The sequence below is a fragment of the Manis pentadactyla genome, chromosome 5, assembly GCF_030020395.1.
Source record: "Manis pentadactyla isolate mManPen7 chromosome 5, mManPen7.hap1, whole genome shotgun sequence".
Taxonomy (NCBI): Eukaryota; Metazoa; Chordata; class Mammalia; order Pholidota; family Manidae; genus Manis; species Manis pentadactyla.
In genome coordinates, this window is record NC_080023.1 from 2,669,948 (window position 1) to 2,693,722 (window position 23,775).

Consider the following 23,775-nt stretch of genomic DNA (forward strand, 5'->3'; position numbering starts at 1 on the left):
ATCTGGAAGCTCCTTCCAGGTAGTAATGTGGGCAAATTATAAGGCTCCCACATTAGTCCATTTCTCCAGGACCACTATGAAGACAAATCCTGTACTTCTTGCTTATTAGAAGCAAGCATCTTTCTTGATTTTTTTAAAATTTTCGTATCATTAATCTACAATTACATGAGCAACATTATGATTCCTAGACTCCCCCCATCATAAAGTTATTTCTTGATTTTTTTTAAACTTTTATTTTTTAACATACTGTTAATAAATTTTCTGTTCACAAATACAGTATCTTCTTCTGTAGCATCTTCCATAAAGTTAACTAATATTTCCTTCTATAAAATGTATCTTACTTTTTCAATTGCCCTAAAGGTAAGTCATTATTACTTTTAATTTCCGTTAAGATGAACAACACTGTACCACATCACTACACACTTTCCTAGGGACAAACTCCTGGACTGTACTGCTAAGTCCAAAAGACAACCATCTAAAGCTTTGTGTTTTGCCAAATTGCCTTTTAAGAAGGTTGCATTGCCTGACAAAAACCCTCAGTATTTTTAATGTTTGCCAGTTTGACAGGTGGAAACAGTCCTCATTTTTGTTTCAGTCCTTTTCCACTGATTACTAGTAGATTTGAACCTATCTCCATGGAAAGCACACAAAAAAAAGTGGTAGTGGTTATGTTTACTGGCCCAGGCATAACTCTTCCTTCCTAAACTACTATTCATGTTCTTTGCCTATTTTCCTCTCAGGATGATAGTCTTTTTCTTAATCATTTATAACTGCTCTTTACACAGGCTACTAAACCTTTGACATATACGCTGTAAATACTTTCCCCAAGCTGAATTTACTTTAGAGTTTAAGGCAGATTTGACATACTGAACTATGTTCCAATCAAAACAATTTTTCCCTTTATATCATTAGCCTTCCTAAGCCTAAGAGTAAATGTTCTTTTTCTGGTAACAATTTCATTATTTTTACATCTAGGTAATTAACCTGACATTTGCCTTTCTTTGCAATATGAGGTACAGACATATTTTTCCCCCAAACAGTCAGGTGGCTCAATAATCCATCATCTCCTTACCAATACAAAATGTTCTTTATTATGAATGCACACACACACTCCACTAACTTTCTCTCCTGTGTCTTCTTTAATGTCTGACAGCTGCTCTAATATCATGCACACCAACTCTCGTCATTACTGATTTCAGATTTTCTTTGCAACATACACGTATTTATTCTTGCAGATGAACAAGTTAAAAAATACCACTACTAGAATTTTGATCAGGATCACTTTAAATTTCTGGACCAATTTAGAGAAAGCTGAACTTTATTATAAAAAAAAATCTTCCCATCTAGGAAGGGAAGTAGTCACCTATCCCTTTCAGGAAAGTCAACAGCATTCTTCATGTAGTTTCTGCAATATTGGTTCTCAATTTCCTGAAATTTTGTGTGTTGGTGCTACTATGTATTAAATCTTGAACCATGGTAGTTTCCAACTGATTTATACCAACATTGGGGGTATCTATGGATTTCTGTATATTTATTTGTACCCAACCACCTTATCAAGGTGCACTTGCTTGGATGAAGGACCCTAGGTATTCCCAAGAAGAAACTTGTTAAAAACAAACCCACACTTACCTACCACTTCAGCATTTTATTAAAAATAATAATAATAAAGAGAGAAATGTGGTATCCACATATAAATCAAGTATAAAAATCAAATGTATATTCATATTTGAACTGTTTATAGTTCATAATGCATGAACAAAACCGAAAGCTTCTGTGATGACTGCCCTTGTAATGTTCACCGTGTAACTTATTCACTATGTAAGAATTTGTACTCCAGGTAAGAACTTGTTTGTTATGCCTCAGAAGATTGGAGACTGACGAAAATTAGGCTTGGGGTGGATTAATGATTGTGCATTGAGCATTGACTCCCCTATACAGAATTTTATTGTTGTTAACAACCATTTGATCAATAAATATGAGATGTCCTCACAAAAATATATATATATATATATATATGTGTATATATATATATATACACATATATATATAAACACACTTCCAATTGTAAAATAAATAAGTAACCGGGATGTATTGTATAGCATAAGGAATATAGTCAAAATATTGTAACAACTTGGTATGGTGATAGCTGGTACCTAGAATTATCATGTATATAAATGTTGAATCACTGTGTTGTACACCTGAAACTAATGTAATACTGTGTGTCAACTACCCTTCAATAAAAAATAATTATCCAGGGGAAAAAAAAAAAAAAAGTCTATCACTGTCCAACTCAGGTGAGCAGAGAGGTCTCCTTTAGCTGTTCGGTATTAGCCCTCTTGAATTCAGAGAGAACGTTGAAGAAAGATGTCTTTGCAGATCAAATGATATCCTGACAATTAATAATAAAAGCTTGCATTTAAATAGGAAAAAAAAAAAAAAAAAAACACCCACACTTCACCCAAACAGAAAATACAACTGTGTTTGGGAAAGACAGCAGTAAGGTGGTTTTTATTACTATACGTTTGACAAATTTACCAGATGATTTCAATGCTATTCCATATTTAGGAACTAGTAGGTCAGGCGATGAAACAGAGAACTGAAGTAGACTAATATTCCCAAGATACATGAAGTTTTAGATGACTCACACATCAAAAACACCAGAAGGGGCAGAGCCAAGATGGTGGCGTGAGTAGAGCAGCGGAAATTTCCTCCCAAAACCACATATATCTACGAAAGTATAACAAAGACAACTCTTCCTAGAATAAAGACCAGAGGACACAGGACACCATCCAGACCACATCCACACCTGCGAGAACCCAGCGCCTCGCGAAGGGGGTGAGATACAAGCCCCGGCCCCGCGGGACCCGAGCGCCCCTCCCCCCAGCTCCCGGCGGGAGAAGAGTAGGCAGAGCGGGAGGGAGACGGAGCCCAGGACTGCCGAGCACCCAGCCCCCGCCATCCGGGCCAGAGCACAGACACAGTACGTGCCCAGGGGGCCCTGGATACTAGGGAAACAGGGCAGCAACAACAGTGAGCGGGCACCGGAGACCTGGCGCTGGAGGACAGCAGAAAAGAGAGCAACCTTTTTTTTTTGGCTGTTTTGTTTTGGCGAGCGCTTTTTGGAAGTCTTAAAGGGATAGGGACCCCAATACTGGGGAAACAGGGCAGCAAGACCAGTGAGTAGATGCCTGAGGCTGGCGCCGGAGAATAAAGAAAAACGAGCGGCTGTGTGTGTGTGTGTGTGTGTGTGTGTGTGTGTGTGTGGTCGTTGTTTTGTTTTGGCGGGTGCTTTTTGGAAGTCTTAAAGGGGCAGGACGAGACACTTAATCCAGAGGTAGGGAATCCGGGATCTCTGGGCACCCTAACCCCTGGGCTGCAGGGAGCAGGGAGGCCCCTTACGGAGATAAATAGCCTCCCAGCAGCTCCCCCTCCAACGCGACTCCACCACTTTGGAGCAGCTGCCCGAGCCAGGCCACGCCCACAGCAACAGCGGAGTTGACTCCATAGCAGCCGGGCAGGAAGCAGAAGCCCTGTCTGCGCGCAGCTGCGCAGCACAAGCCACTAGAGGCCGCTGTTCTCCCAGGAGAGGAGGGCCACAAACCAACAAGAAGGGACGTTCTTCCAGCCGTCACTCGTCCCAGCTCTGCAGACTATTCCTATCACCATGAAAAGGCAAAGCTACAGGCAGACAAAGATCACAGAGACAACACCAGAGAAGGAGACAGACCGAACCAGTCTTCCTGACAAAGAATTCAAAATAAGAATCATAAACATGCTGACAGAGATGCAGAGAAATACGCAAGAGAAATGGGATGAAGTCCTGAGGGAGATCACGGATGCCAGAAAGCAGATCGCAGAAATGAAACAAACTCTGGAAGGGTTTATAAGCAGAATGGATAGAATGCAAGAGGCCATTGATGGAATTGAAACCAGAGAACAGGAACGCATAGAAGCTGACATAGAGAGAGACAAGAGGATCTCCAGGAATGAAACAATATTAAGAGAACTGTGTGACCAATCCAAAAGGAACAATATCCATATTATAGGGGTCCCAGAAGAAGAAGAGAGAGGAAAAGGGATGGAAAGTATCCTGGAAGAAATAATTGGTGAAAAGTTCCCCAAACTGGGGGAGGAAATAATCGAACAGACCACGGAAATACACAGAACCCTCAACAGAAAGGATCCAAGCAGGACAACACAAAGACACATAATAATTAAAATGGCAAAGATCAAGGACAAGGAAAGAGTTTTAAAGGCAACTAGAGAGAAAAAGGTCACCTATAAAGGAAAACCCACCAGGCTAATATCAGATTTCTCGACAGAAACCCTACAGGCCAGAAGAGAATGGCATGATATATTTAATACAATGAAACAGAAGGGCCTTGAACCAAGGATACTGTATCCAGCACGACTATCATTCAAATATGATGGTGGGATTAAACAATTCCCAGACAAACAAAAGTTGAGGGAATTTGCTTCCCATAAACCACCTCTACAGGACATCTTACAGGGACTGCTCTAGACGGGAGCACTCCTAGAAAGAGCACAGCACAAAACACCCAACATATGAAGAATCGAGGAGGAGGAATAAGAAGGGAGAGAAGAAAACAATCTCCAGACAGTGTATATAACAGCTCAATAAGCGAGCTAAGTTAGTCAGTAAGATACTAAAGAGGCTAACCTTGAACCTTTGGTAACCACGAATTTAAAGCCTGCAATGGCAATAAGTACATATCTTTCAATAGTCACCCTAAATGTTAATGGGCTGAATGCACCAATCAAAAGACACAGAGTAATAGAATGGATAAAAAAGCAAGACCCATCTATATGCTGCTTACAAGAAACTCACCTCAAACCCAAAGACATGCACAGACTAAAAGTCAAGGGATGGAAAAACATATTTCAAGCAAACAACAGCAAGAAGAAAGCAGGGGTTGCAGTACTAATACCAGACAAAATAGACTTCAAAACAAAGAAAGTAACAAGAGATAAAGAAGGACACTACATAATGATAAAGGGCTCAGTCCAACAAGAGGATACAACCATTCTAAATATATATGCACCCAACACAGGAGCACCAGCATATGTGAAACAAATACTAACAGAACTAAAGGGGGAAATAGACTACAATGCATTCATTCTAGGAGAATTCAACACACCACTCACCCCAAAGGATAGATCCACCGGGCAGAAAATAAGTAAGGAAACGGAAGCACTGAACAACACAGTAGAGCAGATGGACCTAATAGTCATCTATAGAACTCTACATCCAAAAGCAACAGAATATACATTCTTCTCAAGTGCACATGGAACATACTCCAGAATAGACCACATACTAAGCCACAAAAAGAGCCTCAGTGAATTCCAAAAGATTGAAATCCTACCAACCAACTTTTCAGACCACAAAGGCATAAAACTAGAAATAAACTCTACAAAGTAAGCAAAAAGGCTCACAAACACATGGAGGCTTAACAACACGCTCCTAAATAATCAATGGATCAATGACCAAATCAAAATGGAGATCCAGCAATATATGGAAACAAATGACAACAACAACACTAAGCCCCAACTTCTGTGGGACACAGCAAAAGCAGTCTTAAGAGGAAAGTATATAGCAATTCAAGCATATTTTAAAAAGGAAGAGCAATCCCAAATGAATGGTCTAATGTCACAATTATCGAAACTGGAAAAAGAAGAACAGATGAGGCCTAAGGTCAGCAGAAGGAGGGACATAATAAAGATCAGAGAAGAAATAAATAAAATTGAGAATAAAACAATAGCAAAAATCAATGAAACCAAGAGCTGGTTCTTGGAGAAAATAAACAGAATAGATAAGCCTCTAGCCAGACTTATTAAGAGGAAAAGACAGTCAACACAAATCAACAGTATCAGAAACGAGAAAGGAAAAATCACGACGGACCCCCACAGAAATACAAAGAATTATTAGAGAATACTATGAAAACCTATATGCTAACAAGCTGGGAAACCTAGGAGAAATGGACAACTTCCTAGAAAAATACAACCTTCCAAGATTGACCCAGGAAGAAACAGAAAATCTAAACAGACCAATTACCAGCAACGAAATTGAAGAGGTAATCAAAAAACTACCAAAGAACAAAACCCCCGTGCCAGATGGATTTACCTCGGAATTTTATCAGACATACAGAGAAGACATCATACCCATTCTCCTTAAAGTTTTCCAAAAAATAGAGGAGGAGGGGATACACCCAAACTCATTCTATGAAGCTAACATCACCCTAATACCAAAACCAGGCAAAGACACCACCAAAAAAGAAAACTACAGACCAATATCCCTGATGATCGTAGATGCAAAAATACTCAACAAAATATTAGCAAACCGAATTCAAAAATACATCAAAAGGATCACATACCATGACCAAGTGGGATTCATCCCAGGGATGCAAGGATGGTACAACATTCGAAAGTCCATCAACATCATCCACCACATCAACAAAAAGAAAGACAAAAACCACATGATCATCTCCATACATGCTAAAAAAGCATTTGACAAAGTTCAACATCAACTGGAACAAAAACTCTAAGCAAAATGGGAATAGAGGGCAAGTACCTCAACATAATAAAGGCCATCTATGATAAACCCACAGCCAACATTATATTGAACAGCGAGAAGCTGAAAGCATTTCCTCTGAGATCGGGAACTAGACAGGGATGCCCACTCTCCCCACTGTTATTCAACATAGTACTGGAGGTCCTAGCCACGGCAATCAGACAAAACAAAGAAATACAAGGAATCCAGATTGGTAAAGAAGAAGTTAAACTGTCACTATTTGCAGATGACATGATACTGTACATAAAAAACCCTAAAGACTCCACCCCAGACTACTAGAACTGATATCGGAATACAGCAAAGTTGCAGGATACAAAATCAACACACAGAAATCTGTGGCTTTCCTATACACTAACAATGAACCAACAGAAAGAGAAATCAGGAAAACAACTCCATTCACAATTGCATCAAAAAAAATAAAATACCTAGGAATAAACCTAACCAAAGAAGTGAAAGACTTATACTCTGAAAACTACAAGTCACTCTTAGGAGAAATTAAAGGGGACACTAACAGATGGAAACTCATCCCATGCTCGTGGCTAGGAAGAATTAATTTCGTCAAAATGGCCATCCTGCCCAAAACAATATACAGATTTGATGCAATCCCTATGGAACTACCAGCAACATTCTTCAATAAACTGGAACAAATAATTCAAAAATTCATATGGAAACACCAAAGACCCCAAATAGCCAAAGTAATCCTGAGAAGGAAGAATAAAGTGGGGGGGATCTCACTCCCCAACTTCAAGCTCTACTACAAAGCCATAGTAATCAAGACAATTTGGTACTGGCACAGGAACAGAGCCACAGACGAATGGAACAGGCTAGAAAATCCAGACATTAACCCAGACATATAGGGTCAATTAATATTTGATAAAGGAGCCATGGACATACAATGGCAAAATGACAGTCTCTTCAACAGATGGTGCTGGCAAAACTGGACAGCTACATGTAGGAGAATGAAACTGGACCATTGTCAACACCATATTCAAAAGTAAACTCAAAATGGATCAAAGACCTGAATGTAAGTCATGAAACCATTAAACTCTTGGAAAAAAACATAGGCAAAAACCTCTTAGATATAAATATGAGTGACCTCTTCTTGAACATATCTCCCCGGGCAAGGAAAACAACAGCAAAAATGAACAAGTGGGACTATATTAAGCTGAAAAGCTTCTGTACAGCAAAAGACACCATCAATAGAACAAAAAGAAACCCTACAGTATGGGAGAATATATTTGAAAATGACACATCCGATAAAGGCTTGACGTCCAGAATATATAAAGAGCTCACACGCCTCAACAAACAAAAAACAAATAACCCAATTAAAAAATGGGCAGAGGAACTGAACAGACAGTTCCCCAAAAAAGAAATACAGACGGCCAACAGACACATGAAAAGATGCTCCACATCGCTAATTATCAGAGAAATGCAAATTAAAACTACAATGAGGTATCACCTCACACCAGTAAGGATGGCTGCCATCCAAAAGAAAAACAACAACAAATGCTGGCGAGGCTGTGGAGAAAGGGGAACCCTCCTACACTGCTGGTGGGAATGTAAGTTAGTTCAACCATTGTGGAAAGCAGTATGGAGGTACATCAAAATGCTCAAAACAGACTTACCATTTGACCCAGGAATTGCACTCCTAGGAATTTACCCTAAGAATGCAGCAATCAAGTATGAGAAAGATCAGTGCACCCCTATGTTTATCGCAGCACTATTTACAATAGCCAAGAATTGGAAGCAACCTAAATGTCCATCGATAGATGAATGGATAAAGAAGATGTGGTACATATACACAATGGAATACTACTCAGCCATAAGAAAAGGGCAAATCCAACCATTTGCAGCAACATGGATGGAGCTGGAGGGTATTATGCTCAGTGAAACAAGCCAAGCGGAGAAAGAGAAATACCAAATGATTTCACTCATCTGTGGAATATAAGAACAAAGGAAAAACTGAAGGAACAAAAAAGCAGCAGAATCACAGAACTCAAGAATGGACTAACAGGTACCAAAGGGAAAGGGACTGGGGAAGATGGGTGGGTAGGGAGGGATAAGGCAGGGAGAGAAGTAGGGGGGTATTAAGATTAGCATGCATGGGGGGGTAGGAGAAAAGGGAGGGCTGTACAGCACAGAGAAGACAAGTAGTGATTCTACAACATTTTGCTATGCAGATGGACAGTGACTGTAAAGGGGTTTATAGTGGGGACCTGGTATAGGGGAGATCCTAGTAAACATAATATTCGTCATGTAAGTGTAGATTAGTGATACCAAAAAAAAAAAAAGGCAGTTCCTGTGTGGTAACCTCCAATGAGTTCTACACAAGGGTATACAGGGCATATAGAAGTGTAGGCAAAGGGTCTATTTGTGTTTATACAGAGGATCAAAGCCTAATTGGGCTACCCCAGAAAATGAACTAAGATAGGATATGAAAAAGAACTCCCAACATCAGCACTCTCGGGAAGACTCATGCCAGAAGATGATCAGCAAAAAACCCCAACAAAGATCCACGCACTGCTACAGCTGTAGATGCACTCATCCCACCAGTTCCTGGACTTTCCATGGGAATGATGAAGGAGATATCTAAGCTGGCCTGTGCATACAGTAAAACAACAAATTTGACTGGATCTAACTGTTGGAACTCAATCAAGAATTAGGAGAAGTGCAAATTGTAGCGCTCCAAAATCTTACAACTACAGACTATTTACTGTTAAAAGAACATATGGGATGTGAACATTCCCCAGGAATGGGTTGTTTTAGTTTGTCTGATCTCTCTCAGACTGTTCAAGTTCAGTTGGACAATATCCACCATATCATAGATAAGTTTTCACAAATGCCTAAGGTGCCTAACTGGTTTTCTTGGTTTCACTGGAGATGGCTGGTAATTACAGATATGCTTTGGTTATGTAACTGTACTCCTATTATGTTAATGTGTGTGCACAATTTAAGTAGTAGCTTAAAACCTATACATGCTGAAGTTACTCTACAAGAAGATATGTCAAAGAAATAATCAATCTTCCCATGTTTTCTTCCGCCTGCTACTTCTATAGCTTTTCTTCTTCCTTCCTAATTGCAACCCTTAAATAGAATTTGTGCCTCATATCAAATTTACTGAGTATCATAATTCTTCCAAGTGGTAAAGATACCTCAAGACAAATGCTGGGCATAGAAGCTACAGGGCATAAATATGCAAAGAAATAAAAAGCTAACCATTTCAAACAATAAGGCTTCTCTCTCACTTACCAACTTTACATCTCCCTGTATGGCCCCGGAAGATGACTGGTTAGCCAGAGATGGGTAAGATTCCTCAAGGGAGGAACAACCTAAGACAGGCACAGTTGCAGGGGGGCTATCAGGTGAGAAATTGGGGATCAACAGAGGTGAGGCTTAGAACCTCATCCCCCCTGTTCTGAGAGAAATCTTCTGCATACGTCGATGTTTTATTGCCCTTGTCTAGCTTGGATTAACACATAGTCTACAGGCACACACCTGATCATCTACATTTGCTCTCTTACAACACTAAACTATGTTTTCTACCTTTATCTTGTATCTACCTACCACTTCAGCATTTTATTAAAAATAATAATAATAAAGAGAGAAATGTGGTATCCACATATAAATCAAGTATAAAAATCAAATGAGTATTCATATTTGAACTGACTGTTTATAGTTCATAATGCATGAGCAAAACCGAAAGTTTCTGTGATGACTGCCCTTGTACTGTTCACCATGTAACTTATTCACTATGTAAGAATTTGTTCTCCATGTAAGAACTTGTTTATTATGCCTCAGAAGATTGGAGACTGACGAAAATTAGGCTTTGGGTGGATTAATGATTGTGCATTGAGCATTGACTCCCCTATACAGAATTTTATCGTTGTTAACAACCATTTGATCAATAAATATGAGAGATGCCCTCACAAAAAAGAAATATATATATATATATACACACTTCCAATTGTAAAATAAATAAGTAACCAGGATGTAATGTATAGCATAAGGAATATAGTCAAAATATTGTAACAACTTGGTATGGTGATAGTTGGTACCTAGAATTATCATGTATATAAATGTTGAATCACTATGTTGTACACCTCAAACTAATGTAATGTAATACTGTGTGTCAACTACCCTTCAGTAAAAAATAATTATCTACAAAAAAAATAAAAATAAAAAAAATAAAAATAAATAAATAAATAAAAACACCAGAAGCTGCCACTGAAATAACCCCACTGGAGACAAGGTCAGTATATGACAGAAGCTCCAGAAATGTACCAAAGACTTAGTTATATTCAAGGAGAGATCACAGGAAGTGCCAGCCATCAAGATTTCATAATGCATTTTATGTACATAAAATATCTTCTTCAGTTCTACACTCTGAAATTCCTGCAAAGTGAGGAGCATATCTTAAAACAAACTTGCCCTCTGTCCAGATGAGACCAAAGATGAGCTCCCTGGATCTGTAAGATACCCTCTCAGCAATGCCCTTTTGCAGAACAAGGAGTATAATGACTATCAGCATCACTCAGTGAAACAGAAGAGATATACTACTCAGAGAACCATTAACAGCTAGTATTTTGATTTAAGATGCCAAATTTAACCACAAAACTATCTTAAAATATCTCAACATGCTTTACTAACAGTAAATCTAAGCCAACATTACATCAATTCCACTGAGAATTATCATGAAACAAAGGAAGCATAAAGCATGAAGTTCTCTCAGTAACACTGATTTCTTCACATGTTGACAGATGGCAACTAACTTTATTAGGTGGTGAGCATTTAGTATGTAACTGTCCAATCACTATGTTGCACATCTAAAATCAATATAATACTGTATGTGAACTATATTTCAATTAAAAATTTTTTAAAGGCACAAAGCACTCAAATTGAAAAACATCTTATTTGCTGGGTCCATAAGCTTTCAAAGTGAAACTGTTTATTCCACAGGAAAGAAAGAGAGAGAAGGACTGCACACATGCCCACCTGGGGAACAGAACTCAGAAATCATCAGTGCACCTGTCTGTCTCAGCCATTAGAAACAGGCCTAAAATACTTACCATCCACAGCTACTAGGAACGGTGTCAGAAAGACAACCAAAAGCAAAGAGAATGAGAATTAGCAAAGAAGCTACAGAAGAAAGTGCCACTAGTTCACCCCAGAAGAAAGATCAGCAAGAGAAGGAGACCTCCAATCAACTGCACGTGGCCCCATGAGTCCAGCGTGCAAACGAGCAGCAGCAGCAGCCACCACGAGAAGCACGAGCGAAACTCCTCCAGGGCAAACAAACAGCAGCAAAGGGCCCAAGACAGGCACGTGAAAGCTACGACAATTAGTCTCATGTTGGTCCACTTACTATGACAATGTAAAAATATAAAACAGAAGATGATTTTTAAATGATTACAGTTACCGAGAGTGCTAATTAAATACAAACATGCTGTTCAATTATCATAATGGTTTTGACTATGGCATGTTAAGACTACAAAAGGAAACATTACTCATTATTGTGTCCAGATATCCTTGATATACAGCCAGAAATATGGGAAAAGAGTCTTTTAAACATTGTAAGACATCTGGGGATACCATTAAAAATGAAAATATATGAAGTTTCTATTTTCACTAGAAAGTTCGAAGTGTACTTACCTGAGAGACTGTGCCACTATGTTTTCACATATTGTCAGACAATGATTCACGCGGTCTTTTTTGGTGGCTGACAGTTCTTTCTTTCTGAAAGAAAGAAAAGGGAGAGGAAGTGAACATGCACTGAATTATCCCTTCCATTTATTTCTAACGTCATTCATTCACTCAATAAACACATCTTGACTAGCTCAGCCAATGGCTTTCTAAATTATTCTGCTCCATAGAAAAGTCAAGTGATGTTACTAACGCACCTTATTTTTCTGACTTTAGAGAGGAGAAAGCGCAATGGCAGCAGGGACTTGCCCAAGGTCACAAGGATGGAAGGAGTATGCAATTCAATGAAATACAGGAAGATAATACCTACGCTGCATACCTTCCTTTCTCAGAATCATCTTGCTAACTGACTGCAGTCAGCATGCCACAGAGACTTCATGCTCTCTCTACAGCAGAAAATAAAGTATAAACAAGGCTTATCACTTCTACACCCCAAACAGCTAGAAACAAGCCTCCTGCTCCAGAGACTTTCTCAAAAGCCTCCTATTAAAACTTCACAGTCAAAGAAATGGAGATTAAACAGCCTGGTCAAGATAAGAACAAAGCTGCTTCCTTTCCCACTCAAATCTAGGGCTTTAGATGTCTTCACGGTAGGCACCATCCAAATAAGGTAAGAAAGGGATGGTCCACGAGGAAGTCAAAAAAATAAAGCACGCTTAAGAGCCACCTCCAGAGAAGAACTGGGGTGGTTACTACATGGTACTAATAAACCAAGAAGCACTAGGTTTTTGAGAGAGTTCAATTACCAAAGAAATAAAGAAACCTCACCTACAAACACCTGTGACTATTTAATCCCTATGCAACCCTCAGGCTCCAAAAAGTGCAGCTGAAAGAGGAAGAGACCATTGCGGTTGTGCAAACCCAGTGAAGGCTCCAAAAGGCACTTCAGACATGGCCAGGGAAAAAATGGGCAGGAGGAACCTGCAAAGGGGTGACCTGTTAAGGGAAAGGACACGGGTTCCAAGCTGAACTGCATGCAGCCTGAATGAGAAGCCTGGCCCAGGAGAAGTGGAGAGGGAGCTTCCCACGGACTGCCCAGTTCCAATCCATCAGGAATGGACTGGTGGGTGCATGTTTTCCACTGGCCTCTTTTCCATACGGGACTTTTATTATTTAATTATATTGCAGAATGCTGGTCACCCACCAAAACACCATCCTTCCCTTCCTGGACACATGCCTCCTGGTTACAAGTTCCACTGCCCAGCTTCCCAACAGCTCAGGATAGATACAGAGGAGACAGGAACAGAACTAGAGAAAGTTCTCACAGATGAAGTGGGAATGGAAGTAGAGAGCCTCTGCCTCATGCCTAACACCCATGTTTTGACTATACAGATAAAGCCCATGAGAAGGCTGCAGAATGGAAGGAGCCCAGGCTGGAAGGAGAAACAGAGGGGAAGTAACAACCTCCCAAGCCACCCACTTCAAAAGCACCATGATGGAAACATGCTTCAGATGTCCTTCACTTGGCAAGTGGGTAAGTGTCTTGCCAGTGGGTTTCAGCCCAGGGCAAGTTCGCTATGGATTCGGTGTGATCAAAGAAATTGCCAGCAAAACGTTCTTGGGGTGAAAGGGTTATACCCAGGTTTATTTCCAGGTGGCAGGTCAGTCACTAGAATCCCATTCACTCAAATCAAGTCTGGAGGCAGCAAGCCAGTCTCTGCCTCTGGGACCCTCTGTCTGCACAGCCGTCCTCTGGGCCTCTCTGCAGTTGCCCCGCACAGCCATCCTCTGGGCCTCTGTCCTCGACGCTGCCACCATCCAGCCTCTGCTCTGCTCTCCTGCAGCATTGCAGCCCTGCCACCGTGTCGTGCCCAGAACACTTGGTGGAGCTCTTTTTAGAGAGTCAAACTGCCCACAGGTGTGCAGTGGGCTACTCAACCAGGGCCAGGTGAGAATCCTGGCCACAGGAACTCTCATTTTATCCACACTAAGCAAAGCAGTCCAGCCAGACACAGAATATGCTTGGCAGAGAAAAGGGGTAAACCACTAACACAGGCAAGGCTGACTCTCAGTGTGCCCAGTTCAAGAGTAATACCCGAGGACCCCATTCATGCGCTGCTCTGGAAGAAGTACAACTGCAGCAATGCAAAGCGATCAGTACTTTCCAAGGGCTGGGACAGAAGCTAACAGCAAAGAGGCCTGCAGAAATTTAGGAGCTGATGGAATTGTTCCAAATCTTGATTGTGGTACTTACATGCCTTTATGAATGTCAAAACTCACAGAACATACACTGAAAAGGGTACTCTTCACTCTATGTAAATTATACCTCAATTTAAAGATGACAAAAGTGCCCTGAGAACTAAACGGCTCTCTTCTTTGAACCACTAAATTAAAGTTTTGTACAGAAGCTTAGGGTTTACCTAGTTTAAGACCACCATCAAAAACATGGACCGTCAACAGTATAAGAAGCTAACTCACCTACCCATTGCTCTTTGATTTCCAAAGAGAACATGTGCCCAAGGCCTCCAATGAATGGAATTTACACACCCAGTCTCCCAGTTATATAGGTAGTGGCCCCACAATGTGTCAACTGTCTTACACCAGTGTCTAAATGATTCAAAAGGTGGTAGTAGTAATGAGAAAAAGGTTGACAAATACTAAACTAATGGACCTCAAAACCTAATGGCGAGATTAAAGATGGCAGCGTGAGAGGACAGACAGAGGCTTCCTCCTAAAACTGGATACAATTAGAAAACAGAGTTGGCGCAACTAATCCTCAGAGAGCAACAGGAAACAGGACGGCGCCACACTGCACACACCTGGAGAAAAGAGCAGACCTCACCGAACGGGGTAACGTACCAGAGCTGTGGCTCCGCGGGACACGAGCCCTTCCCCCACCCCAGCTCACTGGCGGGAGGAAGAGAAACGGAGGGGGACGGAGTGGAAGGCCTGGGACGGCTGAATACCTAGTTCCGGAGATCTGTGCTGGGAGCACAAACCTACATTTCATGCTGCTTTCATGAGACTCGCATGACTAACAGGTTGGAAAGTTAATATAGGCAGAGTTCCTGGGGAGACTGGGATTCCAGTCGTTTATGGAAAGCAGGGATCCATATCCAGCTGCTCTGGGACAAAAACTTATACCTGTGTGACCAGCCCACTGATTAGGGCAGTGGACACAGGCACAGCAGCCCGGAAGCGGGGAACAGCTCTTTCCTACCCCCAGGCACCAGTACCGCTCCCCTGCGACCCCCGACATTGCTTCAGGGGCTGAGCAGCTCCAGAGTAGAGCTTCTGGACACTAGAGGGCGCCATATACAAACATGAAACGCCAAAGGAACCTTGTCCAGAGTAAAATTATTAATACAACTCCCGAGAAAGATTTAAATGATATGGACCTCGTGACTCTTCCTTAAAGGGAATTCAAAATAAAAATCAGCAACATTCTAATGGAAGTACGGAAAGACATCCAAGAACTCAGGAATGAATTCAGGTCAGAGATCCAATCATTGAAGAGCACAATGGAGGGTATTAAAAGCAGGTTGGATACAGTGGAGGAGATGATAAATGAAACAGAAACTAGAGAAGAGGAATACAAAGAAGCTGAGGCACAGAGAGAAAAAAGGATCTCTAAGAATGAAAGAATATTGAGAGAATTGTGTGAACAATCCAAGCGGAACAATATTCGCATTATAGGGATACCAGAAGAAGAGAGAGAGAAAAAGGGATAGAAAGTGTCTTTGAGGAGGTAGTTGTTGAAAACTTCCCCAATCTGGGGAAGGACATAGTCTCTCAGGCCATGGAGATCCACAGATCTCCCAACACAAGGGACCCAAGGAAGACAACACCAAGACACATAGTAATTAAAATGGGAAAGATCAACGATAAGGACAGACTGATAAAGCAGAAAGAGACAGAAATAAGATCACATACAAAGGAAAGCCCATCAGGCTAACATCAGACTTCTCAGCAGAAACCTTACAGGCCAGAAGGGAGTGGCATGACGTATTTAATGCCATGAAGCAGAAGGGCCTGGAACCAAGATTATGTTATCCAGCAAGATTATCACTTAAATTTGAAAGAGGGATTAAACAATTTCCAGATAGATTCCCAGGGGCGGAGCCAACATGGCGGCGTAAGTAGGACAGTGGGAATCTCCTCCCAAAAACATATATATTTTTGAAAATACAACAAATACAACCAATCCTAAAAGAGAGACCAGAAGACACAGGACAACAGCCTGACTACATCCACACGTGCAAGAGCCCAGCGCCTGGTGAAAGGGGTAAGATACAAGCCCCGGCCCGGAGGGACCCGAGCACACCTCCCCCCAGCTCCTGGCGGGAGGAAGAGGAAACCCAGTACTGCAAAACACCCAGCCCCAGCCACCCGCACCAGAGTGCAGACACAGTGCATGCGTGGAGGGATGGAAACTAGGGAAATAGGGCAGCAAGACCTCTGAGTGGGTACCGAAGCTGATGCCCCTGTGACAAAGAAAAGCGAGTGCTTTTTGAAAGTCTTAAAGGGACAGGGATTTAACAGCTAGACGGAAACAACACAGGTCACAGCCCAGTGGCTGGAAATTACAGGGAAAACCGGGCACACTAACCCCCTGGGCAACAGCTCTGAGACCCCTCATGGAGGTAAACAGCCAAACAGCCCCCCTATCCATTACCCCTCCTGGCGATGCGGAAGCAGAGAAACAGCCTAAGGCAAAACACGCCCACACAAAGGAAAATTCCAACACTTCGGCCATGCAAGACACAAATACCCAGCAAACACGCAATTACCCAACACAAGCCACTAGGGGTCGCAGTTGTCCCAGTAAAGAAAGAGCAGTAGCAAGTGAAAAGTTTGGCCTTCCCAGCTGACAGTCAATACCACCTGTCAACATGAACAGGCAGAAAAATATGATCCAGACAAGACTAACCCAGACAGCTTCGGCAACTGCTACATCTTCCCCTGAGAAGGAACCTGGGGAGACAGATTTAGCCAGTCTTCCAGAAAAAGAATTCAAAACAAAAGTCATAACCATGCTGATGGACTTGCAGAGAAATATGCAAGAACTAAGGAAGGAGAATACAGAAATAAAACAAGCTCTGGAAGGACTTCAAAGCAGAATGGACGAGATGCAAGAGACCATTAATGGACTAGAAAACAGAGAACAGGAACGCAGAGAAGCTGATGCAGAGAGAGATAAAAGGATCTCCAGGAATGAAAGAATTTTAAGAGAGCTGAGTGCCCAATCTAAAAAGAACAATATACGCTTTATAGGGATACCAGAAAAGAAGAGAGAGAAAAGGGGATAGAAAGTGTCTTTGAAGAAATAATTGCCGAAAAATTCCCAAAAACTAGGGGAAGAAATGGCCTCTAAGACCACAGAGGTACACAGAACTCCCATGACAAGGGATTCAAGGAGGGCAACACCAAGACACATAATAATTAAAATGGCAAAGACCAAAGACAAGGACAAAGTATTAAAGGCAGCCAGTGAGAAAAAAACGGTTACCTACAAAGGAAAACCCATCAGGCTATCATCAGACTTCTTAACAGAAACCCTACAGGCCAGAAGAGAATGGCATGATATACTTAATGCAATGAAACAGAAGGGCCTCAAACCAAGACTACTGTATCCATCATGAATATCATTTAAATATGAAGGAGGAATTAAACAATTCCCAGACAAGCAAAAGTTGAGGGAATTTCCCTCCCACAAACCACCTCTACAGGGCATCCTACAGGGACTGCTCTAGATGGGAGCACTCCTAAAAAGAGCACAGAACAAAACACACAACATATGAAGAAGGGAGGAGGAGGAATAAAAAGGGAGAGAAATAAAGAATCATCAGACCGCGTTTATAATAGCTCAACAAGCGAGTTAAGTTAGACAGTAAGATAGTAAAGAAGCTAGCCCTGAACCTTTGGTAACCACAAACTTAAAGCCTGCAATGGCAATAAGTTCATACCTTCCAATAATCACCCTAAATGTAAATGGACTGAATGCACCAATCAAAAGACACAGAGTAATAGAATGGATAAAAAAGCAAGATCCATTCATATGCTGCTTACAAGAGACTCACCTCAAACCCAAAGACATGCACAGACTTAAAGTCAAGCGATGGAAAAAGATATTTCATGCAAACAACAAAGAGAAGAAAGCAGGTGTTGCAATTCTGGTATCAGAGAAAACAGACTTCAAAAAAAAAGAAAGTAACAAAAGACAAAGAAGCACATCACATAATGATAAAGGGCTCAGTCCAACAAGAGGATATAACCATTATAAATATACATACACCCAATACAGGAGCACCAACATACCTGAAACAAATATTAAAAGAACTAAAGAAGGAAATAGAATGCAATGCATTCATTCTAGTAGACTTCAACACACCACTCACTCCAAAGAACAGATCCACCAGACAGAAAATAAGTAAAGACACAGAGGAACTGAACAACACACTAGAACACATGGACCTAATAGACATCTACAGAACTCTACATCCAAAAGCAAACAGGATACACATTCTTCTCAAGTGCACATGGAACATTCTCCAGAATAGACCACATACTAGGCCACAAAAAGAGCCTCAGTAAATTCCAAAAGATTGAAATCCTACCAACCAACTTTTCACACCACAAAGGCATAAAACTAGAAATAAACTCTACAAAGAAAGTAAAAAGGCTCACAAACACATGGAGGCTTAACAATACGCTCCTAAATAATCAATGGATCAATGACCAAATCAAAATGGAGATCCAGCAATATATGGAAACAAACGACAACAACACTAAGCCCCAACTTCTGTAGGACACAGCAAAAGCAGTCTTAAGAGGAAAGTATATAGCAATCTAAACATATTTAAAAAAGGAAGAACAATACCAAATGAATGGTCTAATGGCACAATAATCGAAATTGAAAAAAGAAGAACAAATGAGGCCTAAGGTCAGCAGACGGAGGGACATAATAAAGATCAGAGAAGAAATAAATCAAATTGAGAAGAATAAAACCATAGCAAAAATCAATGAAACCAAGAGCTGTTCTTGGAGAAAATAAACAGAATAGACAAGCCTCTAGCCAGACTTATTAAGAGGAAAAGAGAGTCAACACAAATCAACAGAATCAGAAACGAGAAAGGAAAAATCACGACGGACCCCACAGAAATAAAAAGAATTATTAGAGTACTATGAAAACCTATATGCTAACAAGCTGGGAAACCTAGGAGAAATGGACAACTTCCTAGAAAAATACAACCTTCCAAGACTGACCCAGAAAGAAACAGAAAATTTAAACAGACCAATTACCATCAACAAAATTGAAGCGGTAATCAAAAAACTACCAAAGAACAAAACTCCCGGGTCAGATGGATTTACCTGTGAATTTCATCAGACATATAGGGAAGACATAATACACATTCTCCTAAAAGTCTTCCAAAAAATAGAAGAGGAGGGGATACTCCCAAACTCACTCTATAAAGCTAACATCACCCTAATACCAAAACCAGGCAAAGACCCCACCAAAAAAGAAAACTACAGACCAAAAATCCCTGATGAACGTAGATGCAAAAATACTCAACAAAATATTAGCAAACCGAATTCAAAAATACATCAAAAGGATCATACACCATGACCAAGTGGGATTCATCCCAGGGATGCAAGGATGGCACAACATTTGAAAGTCCATCAACATCATCCACCACATCAACAAAAAGAAAGACAAAAACCACATGATCATCTCCATACATGCTAAAAAAGCATTTGACAAAGTTCAATATCCATTCATGATAAAAACTCTCAGCAAAATGGGAATAGAGGGCAAGTGCCTCAACATAATAAAGGCCATCTATGATAAACCCACAGCCAACATTATATTGAACAGCGAGAAGCTGAAAGCATTTCCTCTGAGATCGGGAACTAGACAGGGATGCCCACTCTCCCCACTGTTATTTTACATAGTACTGCAGGTCCTAGCCATGGCAATCAGACAAAACAAAGAAATACAAGGAATCCAGATTGGTAAAGAAGAAGTTAAACTGTCACTTTTTGCAGATGACATGATACTGTACATAAAAAACCCTAAAGACTCCACCCCAAACTACTAGAACTGATATCGGAATACAGCAAAGTTGCAGGATACAAAATCAACACACAGAAATCGGTGGCTTTCCTATACACTAACAATGAACCAACAGAAAGAGAAATCAGGAAAACAACTCCATTCACAATTGCATCAAGAAAAATAAAATACCTAGGAATAAACCTAACCAAGGAAGTGAAAGACTTATACTCTGAAAACTACAGGTCACTCTTAAGAGAAATTAAAGGGGACACTAACAGATGGAAACTCATCCCATGCTCGTGGCTAGGAAGAATTAATATTGTCAAAACGGCCATCCTGCCCAAAGCAATATACAGATTTGATGCAATCCCTATGAAACTACCAGCAACATTCTTCAATGAACTGGAACAAATAATTCAAAAATTCATATGGAAACACCAAAGACCCCGAATAGCCAAAGCAATCCTGAGAAAGAAGAATAAAGTAGGGGGGATCTCACTCCCCAACTTCAAGCTCTATTATAAAGTCCTAGTAATCAAGACAATCTGGTACTGGCACAAGAACAGAGCCACAGACCAATGGAACAGAATAGAGAATCTAGACATTAACCCAGACATATATGGTCAATTAATATTTGATAAAGGAGCCATGGACATACAATGGCAAAATGACAGTCTCTTCAACAGATGGTGCTGGCAAAACTGGACAGCTACATGTAGGAGAATGAAACTGGACCATTGTCAACACCATATTCAAAAGTAAACTCAAAATGGATCAAAGACCTGAATGTAAGTCATGAAACCATTAAACTCTTGGAAAAAAACATAGGCAAAAACCTCTTAGATATAAATATGAGTGACCTCTTCTTGAACATATCTCCCGGGGCAAGGAAAACAACAGCAAAAATGAACAAGTGGGACTATATAAAGCTGAAAAGCTTCTGTACAGCAAAAGACACCATCAATAGAACAAAAAGAAACCCTACAGTATGGGAGAATATATTTGAAAATGACACATACGATAAAGGCTTGACGTCCAGAATATATAAAGAGCTCACACGCCTCAACAAACAAAAAACAAATAACCCAATTAAAAAATGGGCAGAGGAGCTGAACAGACAGTTCCCCAAAAAAGAAATACAGATGGCCAACAGACACATGAAAAGATGCTCCACATCACTAATTATCAGAGAAATGCAAATTAAAACTACAATGAGGTATCACCTCACACCAGTAAGGACAGCTGCCATCCAAAAGAAAAACAACAACAAATGTTGGCGAGGCTGTGGAGAAAGGGGAACCCTCCTACACTGCTGGTGGGAATGTAAGTTAGCTCAACCATTGTGGAAAGCAGTATGGAGGTACATCAAAATGCTCAAAACAGATTTACCATTTGACCCAGGAATTGCACTCCTAGGAATTTACCCTAAGAATGCAGCAATCAAGTATGAGAAAGATCAGTGCACCCCTATGTTTATCGCAGCACTATTTACAATAGCCAAGAATTGGAAGCAACCTAAATGTCCATCGATAGATGAATGGCTAAAGAAGATGTGGTACATATACACAATGGAATACTACTCAGCCATAAGAAAAGGGCAAATCCTACCATTTGCAGCAACATGGATGGAGCTGGAGGGTATTATGCTCAGTGAAACAAGCCAAGCGGAGAAAGAGAAATACCAAATGATTTCACTCATCAGTGGAGTATAAGAACAAAGGAAAAACTGATGGAACAAAATAGCAGCAGAATCACAGAACTCAAGAATGGACTAACAGGTACCAAAGGGAAAGGGACTGGGGAGGATGGGTGGGTAGGGAGGAATAAGGGGGGGGAGAAAAAGGGGGGTATTAAGATTAGCATCCATAGGGGGGTGGGAGAAAGGGGAGGGCTGTACAACACAGAGAAGACAAGTAGTGATTCTACATTTTGCTACGCTGATGGACAGTGACTGTAAAGGAGTATATAGGGGGGACCTGGTATAGGGGAGAGCCTAGTAAACAAAGTATTCATCATGTAAGTGTAGATTAATGATAAAAAATAATAATAATAAGCAGTTCCTGTGTGGTGACCTCCAATGAGTTCTACACAACGGTATACAGGGCATATAAAAGTGTAGGCAAAGGGTCTATTTGTGTTTATACAGAGGATGAAAGCCTAATTGGGCTACCCAGAAAATGAACTAAGATAGGATATGAAAAAGAACTCCCAACATCAGCACTCTCGGGAAGACTCATGCCAGAAGATGATCAGCAAAAAAAACCCCAACAAAGATCCACGCACTGCTACAGCTGTAGATGCACTCATCCCACCAGTTCCTGGACTTTCCATGGGAATGATGAAGGAGATATCTAAGCTGGCCTGTGTATACAGTAAAACAACAAATTTGACTGGATCTATACTGTTGGAAATCAACCAAGAATTAGAAGTGCAAATTGTAGCACTCCAAAATCTTACAACCACAGACTATTTACTGTTAAAAGAACATATGGGATGTGAACAGTCCCCAGGAATGGGTTGTTTTAATTTGTCCGATTTCTCTCAGACTGTTCAAGTTCAGTTGTACAATATCCACCATATCATAGATTAGTTTTCACAAATGCCTAAGGTGCCTAACTGGTTTTCTTGGTTTCACTAGAGATGGCTGATAATTACAGGTATGCTTTGGTTACGTAACTGTCCTCCTATTTTGTTAATGTGTGTGCGCAATTTAATTAGTACTTTAAAACCTATACATGCTGAAGTTACTTTACAAGAAGATATGTCAAAGAAATAATCAATCTTCCCATGTTTTCTTCCACCTGCTACTTCTATAGCTTTTCTTCTTCCTTCCTAATTATAACCCTTAAATAGAATTCGTGCCTCATATCGAATTTACTGAGTATCATAATTCTTCCAAGTGGTAAATATACCTCAAGACAAATGCTGGGCATAGAAGCCACAGGGCATAAATATGCAAAGAAGTAAAAAGGTAACCTTTACAAACAATAAGGCTTCTCTCTCACTTACCAACTTAACATTTCCCCGTATGGCCCCAGAAGATGACTGGTTAGCCAGAGACAGGTAAGATTCCTCAAGGGAGGAACAACCTAAGACAGGCACAGTTGCAGGGGGGCCATCAGGTGAGAAAATGGGGATCAACAGAGGTGAGGTTTAGAACCTCCCCCTCCCTGTTCTGAGAGAAATCTTCTGCATACGTGGATGTTTTATTGCCCTTGTCTAGCTCGGATTAACACATAGTCTACAGGCACACACCTGATCATCTATCTACATGTGGTCTCTTACAACACTAAACTATGTTTTCTACCTTTATCTCGTATCTACCTACCACTTCAGCATTTTATTAAAAATAATAATAATAAAGAGAGAAATGTGGTATCCACATATAAATCAAGTATAAAAATCAAATGAATATTCATATTTGAACTGACTGTTTATAGTTCATAATGCATGAATGAAACCGAAAGCTTCTGTGATGACTGCCCTTGTA

General features: G+C 40.6%; 1 protein-coding gene across 4 annotated transcripts in view; it reads right to left on the minus strand.

Moving 5' to 3' along the window:
• HTT (huntingtin) overlaps positions 1 to 23,775 on the minus strand; it is a 240,355-nt gene that overhangs the window by 186,654 nt on the left and 29,926 nt on the right. For all 4 annotated transcript variants that reach the window (XR_005031975.2, XM_036921270.2, XM_036921269.2 and 1 more), the window contains exon 2: positions 12,239 to 12,322. Coding sequence is in view for 3 of the 4 variants with exons in the window: in XM_036921270.2 (XP_036777165.2) it covers positions 12,239 to 12,322 (84 nt within the window). In the remaining variant the exon portion in view is untranslated. The remainder of the gene's footprint in view (positions 1 to 12,238; positions 12,323 to 23,775) is intronic.